At 41.7% G+C, this 17,083-nt stretch overlaps 2 protein-coding genes across 2 annotated transcripts; both read right to left on the bottom strand.

The window, feature by feature from the left end:
* Nucleotides 1–661: 661 nt before the first annotated feature.
* ndufb4 (NADH:ubiquinone oxidoreductase subunit B4) lies at nt 662–3,616 on the bottom strand. The gene is given in 4 exon segments (XM_035656334.1): nt 662–809; nt 1,897–2,040; nt 3,274–3,480; nt 3,482–3,616. Coding segments are annotated over 4 exon segments (534 nt in total). The 5' UTR covers nt 3,602–3,616; the 3' UTR covers nt 662–746.
* An 8,569-nt stretch (nt 3,617–12,185) lies between these two features.
* Nucleotides 12,186–16,721, bottom strand: si:dkey-12l12.1. Its single transcript, XM_035657697.1, has 6 exons — nt 16,387–16,721; nt 14,642–14,689; nt 13,437–13,547; nt 13,114–13,230; nt 12,756–12,836; nt 12,186–12,669 (listed from the first exon to the last, which is right to left on the bottom strand). The coding sequence occupies exons 1-6, from the start codon at nt 16,507–16,509 to the stop codon at nt 12,598–12,600; spliced, it is 552 nt and encodes a 183-aa protein (XP_035513590.1). The 5' UTR covers nt 16,510–16,721; the 3' UTR covers nt 12,186–12,597.
* Between the last annotated feature and the right edge of the window lie 362 nt (nt 16,722–17,083).

The following is a 17,083-nucleotide window of genomic DNA, read 5'->3' as shown; positions in this document are numbered from 1 at the left end:
CTTTGATCAGGTCTGTTGATGAAAACACACATGGAATAAAGTCATGTATTTCATGCACACAACTGAGATTGGAGTTGCACAATTAAAATGAACTTGTGTGACAAAGATTTGCTGTTTGTCACGTTAGAAATGAAAATCACATAGAGGCTGCAATAAATTGTTTCTGTACATGCATTTTGTGTTCATCTCCTGCTTTACCTTCACAGTTTGGAAATTAAATACATTATGAAATGGACACTTCGATTTCCTGCCAAGCTGAATGAGATTAAGAACATATAGCCTACCCTAATCTAACAAATAAAATAAAAATGTTAGTCTTGAATATTCTTCTCTACTTGTGCTATACTGTTATACAAACTTCACCATTAACTGTCATTTGTGGCCTCAGTGGTTGCAGTTTAGCTAGAGTTTACATGGTGTCTTGCTTACTCAGTGGTCATTAATCAAGTGTATCTTACTAACTTTTGCTGTGAAGATTTATATTTATGTGTCAAGGGATTTTAACTGGTGATCTACAACAACATTTTCATTTAAACCCTAATGTTATAATACTTGCAGTGTCCATACCCTGGTCCGTGGACATGTAGAGTGTGCACACATTTACAATATACAGTGTTTTACCACCATTCATACTTAAGTCTCACCAATCAAAACCGCATTATTGTTTTTGAGAATTTCACTTTATTTGGATAATAATAATTACACGCAGTGGGATCACTACAACATAAGTCTTTATACATCGGAGCTCATGACGACATTTGGAACTTGCGCTTGAGGGTCCCAGCTTTAATCTGCGCCTCCTTTCTATCCTGTAAAACAGACGACAAACAGATGATGGGTTAATACAGTTTCCATGGCAACAAAGTCGTATCACCTTAACCCTCTTCACCTTACGGGCATTTTCCCCAACTGCATGTTTTATGAGTGAGCGTTTTATGATTTTCAAGCAGTTTTTTTTTTCTTCCTCCCAGCGGAGAGAGGGAGACAAACATGATAGCCCAGCAGTGTGACAATTGCACCAGATTCTCGCTGGAATTTCTATTGGCGAGGATTTAGAGGCTGAATCTCCATGACAATGGGGAAGGAAAATGAAAGCAGGCAGCATTTCAAGTGAAGCACTCATTTCTAATGTGAATGGAACTGTGACAAAAAAAAAGAAAGAAATTCAGATCAACTGCACACCTACATACAAGGTACTAATGAGTCTCAATCTTAAACTAAATAGCTTTTCAGATATCTATGGTGCCATTCAGGACCAAGTATCATATTTTAGGATTATTTTAAGCAAAAATATTATTTTAAAAAGGTATTTTTAGTGTATTAGATTAGCTAATAAAACTGATATTAGTGCTGTAACATGGTGAAAATTAGTCCATTGTGTTTTCATGCCAATACTGTGTTTATCACAGCATTATATCAATTAAATGATTGAAGTTTTGACCACCAATTTGGCACTGAGTATTGTCAATATAACAGGAGATACACATAATGAAAAGGAGACAGCAATAGGGATTGAAAATAAATCTCAAGACACCTGCAGCACAATGGCACTCATTGAACGAAAGGGCTTTATCCTGCAACCATACGTGGGCATATATTCTTGTGTTTATTCTGTTTGGATTCTAGTCTGTCAGTCTTGCTCCATATAGCCTAAAGAAGGTCTGCGGGCTGAAACTGTAACTAAATGGTTCTCTAAATGATCACTATGTGTGCCTATGATTGATGCATCTGTGGTTCTGGGTACAGACATTAAACAATGCCAATAAACATTTTAGTTATGCAAAAACACGATGTAGTTATTAAACCTGCTGCTTAAGGAGTCCCAGGTGAGTTGTTTCATACATTAAACACTTGTGAATATCAAGCAAGTAGAGGTCAGTGCATCTTGTCTCATACCCTGTCTGTCTTGAAGATGAAGTACAGGATAAAGAGAGGCGCAACTCCAAACATCGCCCCCAGCAGAGATGTCTTGAACGTGGGTTTGAAGTATGTATAGGGGCTGGCGCGTGCTTTCACCCAGCGCGTCAGGGCAGGGTCTTCCTGTAAAGACAATTTCAAGGGTATAAACTGAATCTCTGTACTAAGGGAAGAGTCAAACAATTATTCACAACATATTACTACAACAAGAGTACAAAAGATATAGTATGCTGTCATGATAATAAAAAACAGTGGGGACCTTTCACTGTGTCAACTAAGGCAAATTGATTTGATTGAAATCAAGTCAAAGTACAGCCCAAAATAACAAGTTTGTCCCTTTTTATTTTTCCTTCATAAAAGGAAGAAAGTTCAGGATAAACAACTGAGGAGGGATCATTTTGACTTGTCACAACAGAAACTGTACAGGTGTAAATAATAACGAGTGATCTCTGAGTGTAGCTGCTTTAGTTTCAGGGTCCTGCTATCGTGCATGCCGGCTCACTGTCCCAACCTCCTGCCACACTTTAATAAAGCTGAGCCATTATGAATGTTATTAGTAACAGCTGTGCTCTCGAGAAGTCAAACTGTCTGCTGTGAAAAAGGCCACAGTGTGCACAGTGTAGACGTGAGCAGCAGCAGAGCTACAATACAGAGAAACAAACACTACTGAAGTAAATACTAAAGTGTAGCAAGTTGAGTTTAATGCAAAGAAAAAGTCAGCGGTCTGTGGGTGTTAAATGGGACATATTCTGCCCATGTGAAAGACTGCTAACAACTGAGACATTGCAGCTGGAGATTCAGCAATCTGGACTAGTGAGAGTTTAGTTGCAGGGGTGAAAGAGACAGGCATGAAGCAAAAATCTCACACGATGTTTAATTTGGTTAAAAAGTAGCAGATTTAGGATGTCTTTACTCCAGCTCTTGCAAACACTGCAGCACCTGACTACATTCAAAAGATAAAAACACTCCTACATCATATAGTGTGGGACCAACTCACCACAGAAATAAGACTAACACTGACCACACATTGTAGTTCAGCTTAAACGTGTGTGCACGGACAGAGTGTAATTAATGAATGAATGAATGAAGCATTAATGAAGTCTGAAAGCGTTTTGAATCACTGTAACACCAATGATCAACCCTCTTCTTCTTCAAGCTAACGTCACCCACTCTCCTTTATCAAAACCACAACAAATAATATTAACCCTACCCAGTTAACACGAATAGGGGACACTATACTCTAAACTAACATAACGTTAGTAAAGTGTGTGCCCTGACATGCTACCGTTAGCAGGTAGCCTGAGCGCTTTTCTCAAGGGTGACATTGCTAACGGTAGCTAGCAGGAAGCTACTTACGATGAGCTCTTTTCTGTGCGGGTTGTTGAGCTGTGTCTGGTATTCCCTCTTCAGGTTCGCTCGCAGTGCAGCCCTGGCCTCTTCGTTACGTCGGTGCTCCGTCGAGATGTTGAAATACTCTTTCGGGTCCAGTGTTTTTGGCCGTGAGACCAAGGGCGCCTCTGGGTAGCTCGCCATGATTGTTTGATGACGGACGGGATTTGGGGGGGGCAAAACGAGAACTCGTGAAATCTCGCGTTGAAACGGACGACCCCGTTACCACAGCAACGCCAAACTTCCACTTCCACTGGATGTCAAACGAAGCCAGAAACCAGAAACCAGAAACCATGAGCGCAAGTGACAAAAACCCAGACAACGACGAGAGTTTTCGCGCCGAGAGTGACGACGACTTCCAGTACGGAGAAGTGTCTCTTGAGGATGACTGGAGTTTGACGGAAGGGGAAGAAGATTTGGAGGCAACGGTGAAAGCTATCCGACACCGGGCAGAGGCCGGTGCTGCTCCCGGCTCCGCTCCCATCACACACCAACCCGAGGCCGTGGAGGACTTTTTACGCAACTTTCTCTCCCAAATGGACATGGCAGAAACACTCGACTGCTTTCAGACTGAGTGGACGGAGATGGCGCATAAAGGGCTGCTGGATGCGGGGCGGGTTGGCGTGGTACCGGACGTGTACACCGAGAACCAGCGTCTGGACGGCGAGCTGAAAAGCGCGCAGCGGGAGGGGGCAGAGTACAGACTGGCGGTCTCTGCCGCCGCTGAGACTCTGGGCAGAGTCCAGAAAGCCAGAGATTACCACCGACTGCGGCATAAGCGTGTTGTCCAGGAGAAAAACCGGCTCATCGAGGAGATCAGAAAGCTTAAAATGCAGTGCAGCGGCTACGAACCTGCAGTAAAGCGGATGAATGAAAAATACCAAGCAGTTTTAAAGCAGACCATGCTGGTGACTATGGAGGCGGACAAGGCCTTGGGACAAGCCCAGCTCAACGGGGGTGAAGAGGGAGGACTTCCTTTGTTGAAATGAATATTTGGTCCCACATAACTTTCCTCACAAGCCTCATTGTACAGCACAGTTTGAGCACTGTTTTATTGTACAGTTCAGAAGGAAATGCTGCACTAGATTTACTCTTCTCATTAATATTTGTGTGTAAGATTTTATTAAAACTTTTGTGAGTGTCCTGTATATTGATTGTTTTTATTGGAGGACAACTTTCCTTTTACCAACGCACTCACACCTCTATTGTTACAATACATTCATAATTTCCATACTACGAGACATATATGAACATATCGTTATCTTACTTCACTCAAGGTTAATCAGACATTTCAAAGCCTTGAAATTCTTAATTGTATGTCCACACCTTTGCTCTTATATGTGTGGTTTTAAATGTACAATGATTGCTTTGGCACAAATAACAATAATATGGATTGTGGCAGCTTGATAGTTCATTTTTACTGTGTAGATGTGGGACTTTCAGTGGATGTTGAAAGGGGTAGTGATAATCATAATACGATGATCAATCAGAGAAAGTTCAATACGCTGACATTCAGTTGATCTCACGCCAACGTTTTAGTGTTTGTTTTTCTAATCTAGATTGCATTCAAGATGAAAATGTGCACTTATTTATCAATCTGTCATTGCTCTGCTGTTGAACTTCGACATGTAGCACTGTAGAATATAACCACAAGAGGGCAATCTCTTGCAAGCTTTGGTTACACTACCCCAGAGTGAATATAAACCAACTGCAGCCCCAAGTTAGCAAGAGAACAAGAATTTGAAACAGCAGGGAAGAGGAATCTGCTGAGCTGCACTCAGAGATAAACCGGTGAAGTACCAGTGTCATTCCTGCTCATATGAGCCCTCTTTTTAATCTTTAACAACCACAGCAACAGTACTGCTTCTCAGCATGGGGTTTAAATGGAAATAAGCCACTAGCAGTGCCAGCCTTATGCTGTCTGAAGGGCACGGGCGAAAAAATTAAAATAGCACCAACTGCATACGGTGGGGCACCAGCACGCAGAAAGCCGTGATCCATTTATTGTGAAGCTGTTCCAAACCTGTTTCTAGCACAGAAGGCAGCCTATTACACTACATTGCGTTTAAAAAAAAATCCATTTTAAGGGCACCCCTTAGTGCATATTAGCATATTTTCTCCACTGGAAGGGCACCCTAGTCTAAAGGCCACTTTATCACATCCCTCTCTAGGGGGCCTATGGGCACATTGGGCCACCGTAGCTGGTACTTTATCGTGTTTCATCTACCATATGGGCGCCCATCCTCTTGGGTGCACCGGTTTCTTCAGCTATGTTCATTGAAATCACACACAATTGTGGAAAGATCAACATTTTTGAGTATAATATCCACCCAGATGGTCAGGCACAGTGCACAGGAATGCAGTACAATCTTTCAGATGTATTTCATTTTGGAGGAGTTTATCTGGTTGTTGTACTTTTTTTATGCCACCAGGGTGATGGAATTTCAGTAAAGCTGAACTGTCAAATAGCCTGTTCACAGATATCTCAGTGGCATTACAAATGGATGATGCAATAAATAGATATAACTTCTCTCACACAGAAGCTCTTTTTCTTTCTCTTACACTTCATAGTTGATAGTCGTAGAGTACGTGGTACAGAGATGCTGAGGGAGCTCTTTGATCCGGAGAGGCCCTGACGTAGTTACAGTAGGCTACGTGTGACCAAATGATTTATTGTCCTCTCAGGACCTCTAAAGCGCCACCCGCTCTGCGATTTTGAAACATCCATTTATGACTTCAAAATTCAATGTGAGACCACACTCCAGGACCAATAAGCCGTCCCCCTCTCTCTCTCTCCATTATGTTCTCAGAGAGATTTAGCCTCAGTTGAAATATTAATATGTTTCTGTCCCGACTGGCACCCGGAAGACCCCATGGCCTTGGAGCTGAAGTTGGGAAGTTTCTGAGTGGGCACAATAGCCATGTTTTTTTCCTTCACTGTCAGATTTCACACTTCTTTATGTCTTTCCCTCCACAGAACATTTGGTATTTCGTTCTTTATCGTACATCAGTGATGCTAACTGACGTTTATTTTGATGCACTCACTGTGCAAAGCTTTTGACAAGATAATAGAGCGATAAGGACGCGATATAGATGTGAGGCAGTTACAGACTGAGAGAGAGATAAGGAATGAAAAGGCATTGATGATCTCTATCAGCAGTCTGTGCTACCTTGCAAGACTTAATCACTACCAGTCATCAGAAGTCATTTTGTGCTGTTTTGGTCTCTTAAAATGACTTCTTCATGCAAGTCTGGCTTGGAAAGGGGAAGTAGGTTTCTTTTCCGACCACAAGCTAAAAGTACTTTTCTCCTTATTCTTCACCAACGGTCCCTGAAGTGGTTTAAGTAGAGACAATGACCTAATGTGTTATGCTGCTCTTTGGTACTTATTCATAATATTTCCTGGCCCAGAGATTCCATTACTCTGCTGCCCTTGAGGAATGTAACTGAGGAATGTAATGTTCCTTTCCACCCTTGTTTTCATCTACAGCACATAATTGTGCCAGTTTAGAGCCTTTGTAATTTTCACAAATGGTTACAAAGTCAATGAGGTGGTGGCTGGAGGCTATTTTCAGCCAACACTCTAAGCCCATATTACCTTCTCCAGCCTGCCCATCCCTGCCTCCCGACTGATTACTCAGGTCTGAGGAGAAGATTGTATTTCACAGGCTTTATAAGAAGTTTTCAACTTTGTGGCACCCTCTTAAATACCTCAGGCTGATTTGAATTCCTGCCCTGCCTGCCCGACTCCCTGTGCTGTCCTCTCAGCTCCTCTCTCCACTGACAGCCCTGTTCACTTCACAGTGCGCAACGACCTTCGTGTCATACCAAAGAGAAAGGAGAATGAGATGGAGAAAACTCACGTTTCAGCCCACTTGGCTCAGACTAAACCAAACCTGCCCCGCATCCTTATATCTCTATGCCCTCTACGCCCATTTTTCACTCTGAATTCTTCTTATAATAATTCTCCCGTTTATGCAACTGAATTACACCAGGCTTAGAATTGTGACCCAATTCCCAACCATATATATGACGCGTTGGCTCCTTATTCCTCAAGATATATTTTTCAGAAATGCTGTTTTCTCAATTCATCATCAATTCTCTCTGCCATCCTATTCTAATCTATATCTATGAAATTGATTTGCCCTGTCTGAGAGTATTCCCTTCTTAATAAATCAGCTTTCCATGGACCTGTATAGTGGGCAGCGGGTCAAACTCAGCAGTATTTCCTGCTTTAATGTACTGAGCAGGGCAGAGATTGGCCCATGGCAGTGACTCAGCACGCATCCATCATCTTCATGGAGAGCCACGCAGATAAATTGCCCAGAGACGGAATTGACAAAATCTGGCATTTTTCTTTCAGCTCATCTCAGCGCTGAGCTTTTACGTCTATTTTCAGATTTCCCAGGCAATATTCGCTCCAAACCGAAAGGCATTCATTGCCTGTGAATGACTTACATTGAAAGATATGGACTCCTGATGTCCGGGCTGTCAAGATCAGCATCCAGCGTGTTGCTCCTGGCACGTGATTTCTTTGCTCCTATCAGATTTTAAATACATTAGATGAACTCAAAAATGTATGGTGGTGCACTGTTTTTCTCGATTGCTTCCTGATTAGTAATCTCAGTCATAACCCATGTTGAATTTTCAACCAGGCAAAGTGGGCAACTGCCTTGGCGCCCCAGAAACCCCAGCCCAATCCATATCAGCTGATTGTATATTCACTAAAGGAACAGTGACATTTAGGGGAAATAGTTACATGAGAAGATTGATATTACTAATTAACAAATTTTATATTGTATGTTTAATACTATATTTAAAAAAACAAGGAATAAATAGCACAATTTGCAGTTTTATGGGCAGTTATCTGTCAAAGATTCTTGTTGTGGCCATGAGGTTGCCAGGCAACCAGCAGAGACTTTACCTTCCCCCTGCTTCCAGTCGTTATGCTAAGATAAGCTAATCGTCTCATTGTTCTACCTTCATATTCAGCATACAGACATGGCATCAGTCTTCTCGTCTAACAGAGAGAGTGTTTTCCCCCAAGAAATAGTTTAAATCATTCCTTTAAACCAACATTGAGTCATTTTATGATAATGAGTAATTTTTATCCCATGGAAACCAATAGCAACATCATAGTGCTATACTTGTAATGTGTGGCCTAAGGTACCCTGTATTGTAGGTATGTTGTAGCTTATAGATGTTTTTAAAGGCTACAAAGTTGTATCTAAATTTGTTTTCAGCAGTGTCGGAGACTTTTGTAGACATTTGTTTTTAGAGACAGACTGAAGGGATTGCAGATGGCAGACTGCCTCTGGATGTGCAGACAAAGGCTTTGTTTATAATAAGAAGCTGACAGAGCCTGGAAAAGTCAATGAATTCTGCATCGGCCCATAAATAACCCTCCCGCTGCCATACATGCTGAAAGGTCAGCAGCCTGATATATTGAGCTGACATCACAACACTGTTACTGAAGACTTACACATATAACACATATATCTCTTTCTCTGTCTCTTTCTCTGCCTTTTCTTCATTAGGGCCAGAGTGATGTGACATGGCTGTGCCCCTGTGACAGCAGTTAGAGGAAGTTTTGACAGGCAGAGTTAGGGAGGCTGTTTGGGGGAGGTGATGTCAGGCCATAGAAGAGTGACACGAGGTGAGGGAAGACAGCCAACGCCCTGTATCTGATCTGATGGGAAGTGGCAGGAGATGAAGAGAAGGAGCCAAATTCAGCCTGAAAGCGTGGTCACAGTCTGAGGTCAGCGGGAACAGAGAATAGACGAGGAGAACCACTCAAGGAATACTGAGTAGGGAATACCTTGTCTTGACTGTCAGTTAGAAAGAAATCACAATTTACAGAAAATTTGCAGTTGCTAAAATACTGCCTTTACTTTTACAGCCTGGCACAATGACGTTAAAAGACCATTCTTCATTGGGGGAGGGTGGTTGATTGGCCGTTATTTATGTCAGTTATGGTAACAACATTGCTACAAAAACCAGGTCAGACAGTCAGGTTGTAAACAAGCCACTTATTGGGAGCTAAAAGTGAGCAAGCACGAAATGTTGTTAATTGCCCTGTGCAGGAAAACCATGTGAGTAAGTGAAGAGAGTCAACAATGATCTAAGAGGTCAGAAGATGACTCTAAAGTCATCTTCATCAGTAGGTCTTGGTCATTGTTTTGCATTTTCTCTTTCAAAAAAGTAGCGAGTGTGAATGATATATCAGTCCTGCTGACATCCTTTTCTGTCGACACGACAAGCTGCTGTAGTGGTTTCTGAGTTACTTTGAGACCAGTAACTTCCTGCAGTCTCTACTGGTTGTTTGAAATGATCCTGACCAGTCTGTCTCATAACCCCTCCTAAAATGATGATTTGCCGTTTTTTACAATTGAAACAAACGAGATACGTTGAGCTTTAGAGTTGCAGGTTTTGTTACCTGTGAACAGAGCTGGACTAGCTGCTTTGTCCTCTTTCCAGCCTTTGTGATAGTCTAAGTTACCGGAAGAAGCAAATTTCCCCAAGTGTTTACTATTTGTTTAAGAGTTCTGCAATTCCACAGTTGTCGTCATTTCTCTGTTGCTATTTTTAATTATTGTATTAGGCGGCTAGCTACTTGTAGGAGGCTGATGACCCCATTCTGATTACCACCTATACTTAACTGTGACTGATTAATTGTTTCTCTAGAAAGGCACGACAGCAGACCGATCTGAATAAATCAGAGGTGTGGCCGGTGATGTAGAAATCTGGATCCAGGCGAAGTTTCGCTAGGGGTTTGTTTAAAACCAATTTGATCATCTGACTGCTCGTGTTCCTTGCCCAGTTGTTTAGCTATGTCACCACGTCCCCGGATTTCAGCAATTAAGAGTCCAATTCATCACCAATACAAATGAAATAAAAGACAAAACACAGTATGACGTTTTTCAACAGTGGGTGGTTCTGCTAATATAGTGTAGTTCCTGACTCATCCTATCTTTCTTAAAGACAAACTTGCTACCCACTGCTAACATACAACTTGTTTGTGACTCTTTTTTCCCACATCGCATGTTATTTGGGATGAGATGCTCCTGTCAACAGAAACTAATACTTACGCCGTGGTTTCCTCTGCTTCAAAAGGATGTTGACCGTAAGCCACTAACTACACATGAACCTGACTGAGCTTTTATGGGAAATTCTGACATATCACTCTGCTTGCGCCATTTCCTACCACGATCCTATAGATTGAAGGCTTCCAAATGATTTTGTTCATAGTGATTATCATCAGCTTTGTTCTCAAGGGGATGACTGAACCAAAACCAGAGCGGAAACAATGCCACACACCATTATACAACCGCAATGACTGAAAAAAAAGCTACAAGGATTCCTTTTGTGTTGACCACACACAGTGACACATGAACTTTAATTTAACATTTACATCACCGGAGGAAATGGGTTTATACGGCTGATTTCTATTTATAACGCGTCTGTGGACAGTAATGTGGGTTTTTTAAAGATGGTTTTGTGTGTGTGTGTGTGTGTGTGTGTGTGTGTGCAACTGATCCACACACACTTTTGTCTCCCGTTCCATCAGGTCATCAACCGGGAGGTTCCCAGGATGCATGAGCCCAAGGGTACAGTCAATCAGTGATACCCTGCTGGCAGCCGTCACAGCAGTGTGTGTGTATGAGATGATGACAGGGGAGTGAGCTGAGGCTGTGTCTCTCTTGTTGCTTCTAAATAGGAATAATAAGATCTCGGTCTTTATCAGAGCATTGCTGTTTCGGAGAAATCACAATGGCATCCTGTGGTGGTTTGTCACCAAGACAACACCAAGACAGTTCACAACCAGCTAATCCAGGTTATCTGATGACTGTGTCAGCAGCTCGGGACCTTACACTTGTCTATGTTCTCCCAGAGCGAGCTGCTGAAGCATAATCATCATCAATTATGTGCTTCAGGGAAAATGTCGAGATTATAAATAACATTTTGTTGTGTTATTTTTTTCCCCCCTGTCTCTGTTTGTGTCTATAAAACCATAATAATGAGACTGTGTGTACTGCATACCTACGTCATGAGCTAAGGGGTTTGATTAGTAAATGAGGGGAGGATGAGTCATCCAATTCACTTAGATTGCCTTACACTTTTACACAGGCTCATTTTCCTCATCAGATTGCCTCATACTCTGGATTTTCTGGAGGCATCACTTTGGGCGGGGGAGTACAATTTAAGATATCATTTTTGATGCTTTTTATTTTTACTCCAACATGCACTCATCACAGTACAGCACTGTTTTTCTCAGGGCTGTGAAACAGGTGATTTGTTTAATCTGATATGTTGAAATAGTAAGAAACCCAGATGCAGAGCAGAGAGAGCAAAGATCACATTTTGTGCACACATTTACGTCAGAAACACTCAAACTGTGTTTCCATTCCTGGCCAAATGAATTAAAAATGACACAAGATATTTAAATAGACAAAGTTTGACTCCTTAAACAGATGGTCTGGTCTACATTTAGATTTTTCTCTCTCTCACACACACAGGCTGTTTGCCCTCGGCTGCTATAATGTAAATGGATTAGGGCCTTTCATAGAAAAGAGCTTCCTGCTGGTTTATCCTGCTGACATTTTTGCCAACCATGCTCAATACCTGTAACACTTGCCATCTGTAATTGGGGTGTTTCAACCCCATGATACTTAATTTCATGAATCAGTTGTAGGCAGTTTCTCAGACCCTTGTGTGGGGAAATTGTGTTATTGTTGGAAAGAGAGAGGGAAAGACTGAGCTGCTCCAAAAAACTGTTATACTGTTTCTTAATGGAGCTGGAGTGTAAAACTATTATCCAATTTTATAGAGAAGGCTCCAGTGGAGCATAAAGTGCTTAATGTTTAAAGACTTCTACATCATTAGTCTCCACTAAACTTTTATTGAAATCTGATACAACAACACAAGAAATATTTCTGCAAAAATATACCCCCAATCTTCATAAGGAATCTGTGATTAAATAGGTTACAACAAAATGGCAAACTAGAATAATAATATGGGATTTCTGTGATTTTATAACATGCAGGAATATATTAGAAACTTAAAATAGTATATAAAAAGTATCTGTAAGTGCAGACTGGCTGATGAACGTAAGCTAGCTTACTATTGAAACAGCATTGGTGGACATCACTTAATTACTCAAACCGAATAAACACATGTCAGAAATTCACACCAATCTTCAGTTTGTATACATGATTTTTTTTGGTAAAATAAAAAAATGTGTCATCTTTTGCACATCTTTTGTAAGGCATTACCATAATAAGAAAGAACATTTTATTTTGAAGCACGCATCTTCTGTATGCTTCTTTTGGGTCTGTCGTTCTCTCCATCATTCTGTGGATCTCCCTGGAGCGCACAGAACACAACATGTAAATTTTCATCAGAAGTAGTACATTTGTGTTTAGGAGAATAAATACTACACAGTGACTCACCAGGACAGAGAAAGCCCCAGAACGACCTGAGTTCCCCCTTTTGGCTGGCTCAAGCTTCACCTGTCTCCTTGCTCTAGTCACCTGGAAGCGAAAGAGTGCTGTTTTTTAACAACTGACATTTTCTGTGAGGACATCAACTTATTTCAGCATCTGGAAAAAGATTACGAAGAACATTTTCCACTGCAAAACTGAAAGGACACTGTCTGAATGATTGCCATTTCAATGAACAGATTATACTGGTGAGTAGACCAAACTGATCCAATAAAACCAAGTAAGGTGGCCTTATAACTCTGCCTGCGCATCCGGCCTCTTTGCCCCAGCTGTTTCCTCTGCTCAGGGGGTTGCCATGGAGACTCACCTGTAGGGGGTTGGATTTCTTGTCGTTGCTAAGGAGGGAGAAGGAGCCGAGATGGGGTTTACGCTTGTTCTTTTTCTTATTCGCAGCTTGAGTCAAGTGTCGCCTGGACCTATCAGCCTAAGAAACCAAAGACACAGGGATTAGTATATGATGTACACTGTACACACGTGTGCTCTCTTTAAATCCTCTGAACTGAATTTGGAAAACATTCACTTCACTAGACCTGTGGCAGCAGCAGCCGCTGCTGTAAACCAGTCCCCGCCTCCCCCACATTTGGCTTTTGCTCACTCTGACTCCTGTGTGACTAACAAGTAGTGGTTTACCTGGATGAGAGTATTAGGGAAGCCTTTGACAGAGACGGCCCCAGGCAAGCTGGAGTGGCTGAGGTGGGTGTGACTCCTGTGCTCCAACTGTCTCTTACGTCTGAACGAAACCTACAAGAGTGAGACAGTCACAACCGCATCCACAACCACAAAGTGAAACAACAACTCCTGCACGTCTCTATCTGTGTGGGAAAGTGCATGAGTCTTATGTCCTGTCCTGCTTTGTACTGTCCCTGTCCTCACATTCACTCTCCCTTTTTTTTATTCGCAGTCACACTCCAGCATTAAGGGGAGGAAACTGCAAAATTATTATTGTCAGTTGCCCCCGCCATTTCCTGCATTTCTCATTGATCTGCACATAAACGAAGCACTGCTATTGATCCACTCGTTTTCCTAATAAATGGACTGTCACTTTGAGGAACAACATGTTTCAGTTTGCCAATTAGGACTTTGTGGTACATTTATAAGGGTACCACAGGGCCTCGACTGCATCAGTGCTTTTCCCCCCAGGTTATATAAGTGTGGAAATGAAAAGACTGTTTCCAGTATTGGACATTAACTTCCTACTTTTTCTATTTCCCCATTCTGTTGAAAACAAAGATGAGTTCATTAGCTACAACGTATTTGCCTTGCAATCACTTGTGATGCCATTTAAAGTACTTACAGTGATTGCTGTTGACCTACATTTTGATTGTTTTAGTTTTCGTTGTGGGGAGAGTTTTGTGGAATATCTTAGAATTCGCTGTGTCACAACAGCTCTACAGTGTGGAGCTAAAGGATATTTATAATATGCATATGTTATTGCTGGTGTGTGTGAGGGACTTGTGTCTGTCAAAACAAAAATGATACTGTAATGCTTCTGTGGTTTCACTGCTTTGTCACCATTACATTATATCACCAGTAATATAGTTATCTTTATTATGCACTTTGTATGAATTAACGTAACTGTTTTATGCTATATAAGAACTTAACAACCCATCGTAACCTGCCTCCCCTTTCCACACCACTTAATTTCCCTCTCTTGTTTGTGTCTACCTCCTCTTTCTATTGCCATGTCTTTTTATCTTATGTCTGCTGTGGTGTACCTAGGATCATGGACCAGACTCCCTCAGAGTTAAACCTGCTCTAAACTGGAGCCCCCTCTCAGAGGAAGTAGGATTCAGACTGAAGCAACAACCTTGAGTAGGATAAACAGTGGTACATACCAGTCCTTCAGTTAAGGGTAGCGCCCTCTGCTGCTTCTGATCATCATACTGAGGAGAGGAAGAGGAGAGAGTCACACAAAACACTGATGCCCTTTTTTATCTTCAATACAAATGTGGATTTAAATGAACACAAAGAAATGAATATTCTTACACTGAAACACAATTCAATATGTTGTTTTCACACATTAGCTACTGCTAGTGCATACTGTGCATTGTTAATTATTTATGAATATGTGACCATTCACTCCCTCAAATTGGTTAAGTAGGAAAATAGTCCTCTGACCCAGACAGATGTCCTTTCTAACAAAATATCACAATTCCTACTTGAGAAAACAAATAATTCTCCAGCACCCAAGTCATCAAACATGGCAGCTACAGCTGTGATCTTGTGGCTGTTTTGTATGTGTGTGCGTGAGTATGCATGTGTAAGATATTAAGCTAAATTCAGCCTCCATCAAAACCTGCCATAATTACTCATTCAGTGTATTCCACTCCATTATAAACACAAGTGACCTTTGTGGGAAAAGGCAAAACATAAGTAAACTGAACCAAATGTGGCCTCTGAAAGGATGCTGCATCGGGTATTAGTTAGTCCCCACCACATTTGAAGCTTAACATTTTGCATGCTGTAATTATAATACAAAAATCGGCTGCAGAAAAGCACATATGTGGCACAAACTCCCTCAGATGGAACGGAATTCCAAATTAAAACTCTTTAATGTGTGGGTGAAGTGTGTGGGTGAAAATGCCCCTCTCTTCTCCTGCAGCTGTCGAATCCGTTGTCCAGATGAGGGTTGATTACTTTGGACAGAACATGTGGACTGTCCACAGAAAAATGCTGACCACAAGTTTAAAGTATAACAGCCTCTGGCCACATGAAAAGCCAAAAAGGGAGCTGAAAGATTTTGTTCCACAGAGGGGTGTATTTTTGGTGTGGTGGCATTATGGCTGTAAAAACCATTACAATGAGGCATTGTTTCTGTTAGAAAAAAAAATGACACGTCTCCACAGGTCAGGGTTAGACTGTACACGTCTCCTGCCGCCCTGAAACTCACTTGACCACTATTATCGTCACAGTAGCCTCTTTCGAAGGAGTCAGAGTGAACTTGCATTCCAGAAGAGTTACTGGCTTCCTCAGACTTGAGCTACTAACACTGATCACTCTGTGTCTGAGCAAAACAAACTAAATCATGTTACTACTGGTCATTTCCACCTAAACTAAAAGTACAAACTCTTAAAAACTAGCTTTTCATGAATAATTCTGATTGATAATAATAAAAATAAATGATCCCCTTCATTAAATGTATGTCAATCACATAGAGAAACAAAGCAGATGAGTTAGAGACAGATTTTTAAAGCTTTTAACCAACTGAACTGTGGCTTGTACAAAAGAGGAGGAAAACTATTATTTAAATTAATTGTAATTTAAAACAATTTAAACATACCATTCTCTTTGAAGTAAAATCAAACCAACTTTTCTCACTACCAGCTCATGTTACATAACTTGTTCTCTAGCGTCCTTTTCGGAGAAAATGCTGATTATTCAGATTGTATTCACTTTCATTTGAGAGGAGGGTTAGTTATTATGTAGTTTGGTCCAGCAAACAGCATTTAAACAGACTCAAACAGGCTGCACTTACCCCTGTAGTGTCACAACAGCACAGATAATGACTGATAGCAAATGAACACCTTGGTTCCCACTGTCCTTCCCTAACTATCACATCCATTAGAAGTTCGTCTCTTACCTGTCCGTCTGCGGTCTGTCCACTGACACACAGCTCTCCCTGTGTTGCTCCTGAGCAGTCGAGGGCGTGTGACAGCAGGCTCGCCTGCAGGCAGAGCACACACAGCCAGATAGTAAACCCCATGATCCAGGCAGGAACTCGAGTGCTCCCAGCCCCTGTCAGCTCCCTGCTTTATACTCTCGGCTAATGGGGAACAGATGCAAAGGAACGGGAGGCCATGCCAGCTTCACACAGACAAACAGCCCACCACAAGCCTGTGCTATACGCCAGCCAGTGGCCTGCGGTCCTGCAGAAACATGTCAGACATCTTGAGGGGCCTCCCTTTTAAAACTCTCCCCCTACTCCACTAACCCTAACCAAAGAGGAGTATGAAGGACATTTTCCACTTATGTCTGCAATGTAGCTCGTGCCAAAGTGTGTGTGCGTAAATAAGAGAGAGCACAGAGGGAGTGGAGAGAGAGGAGACTTGCGTTGTCAAACCTCTATACATAACAAATGAAAAATTGGTGGTTTCGTTCTTGTAATGTCTTGAAGAAATGCTGCATTATGCGGTGAATTTGTCTCCTGGCTCAGTGAAGATGAATCTCTTTCCTTGTGTTGTTTATATAGTTCTGCACTGATCCAAACACTTCAGTAAGCCTTTTAGAATTACAGTAATTACTGTAGACTTTATACAGCAGCTATCAACACTGTCAAT

Source organism: Morone saxatilis, unplaced genomic scaffold (genome assembly GCF_004916995.1).
Source record: "Morone saxatilis isolate NCDOM2014 unplaced genomic scaffold, NCSU_SB_2.0 Contig0, whole genome shotgun sequence".
NCBI classification, from domain to species: domain Eukaryota; kingdom Metazoa; phylum Chordata; class Actinopteri; family Moronidae; genus Morone; species Morone saxatilis.
Note: the sequence above shows the minus strand (reverse complement) of the source record. Positions and strands in the feature narration are given on the sequence as shown.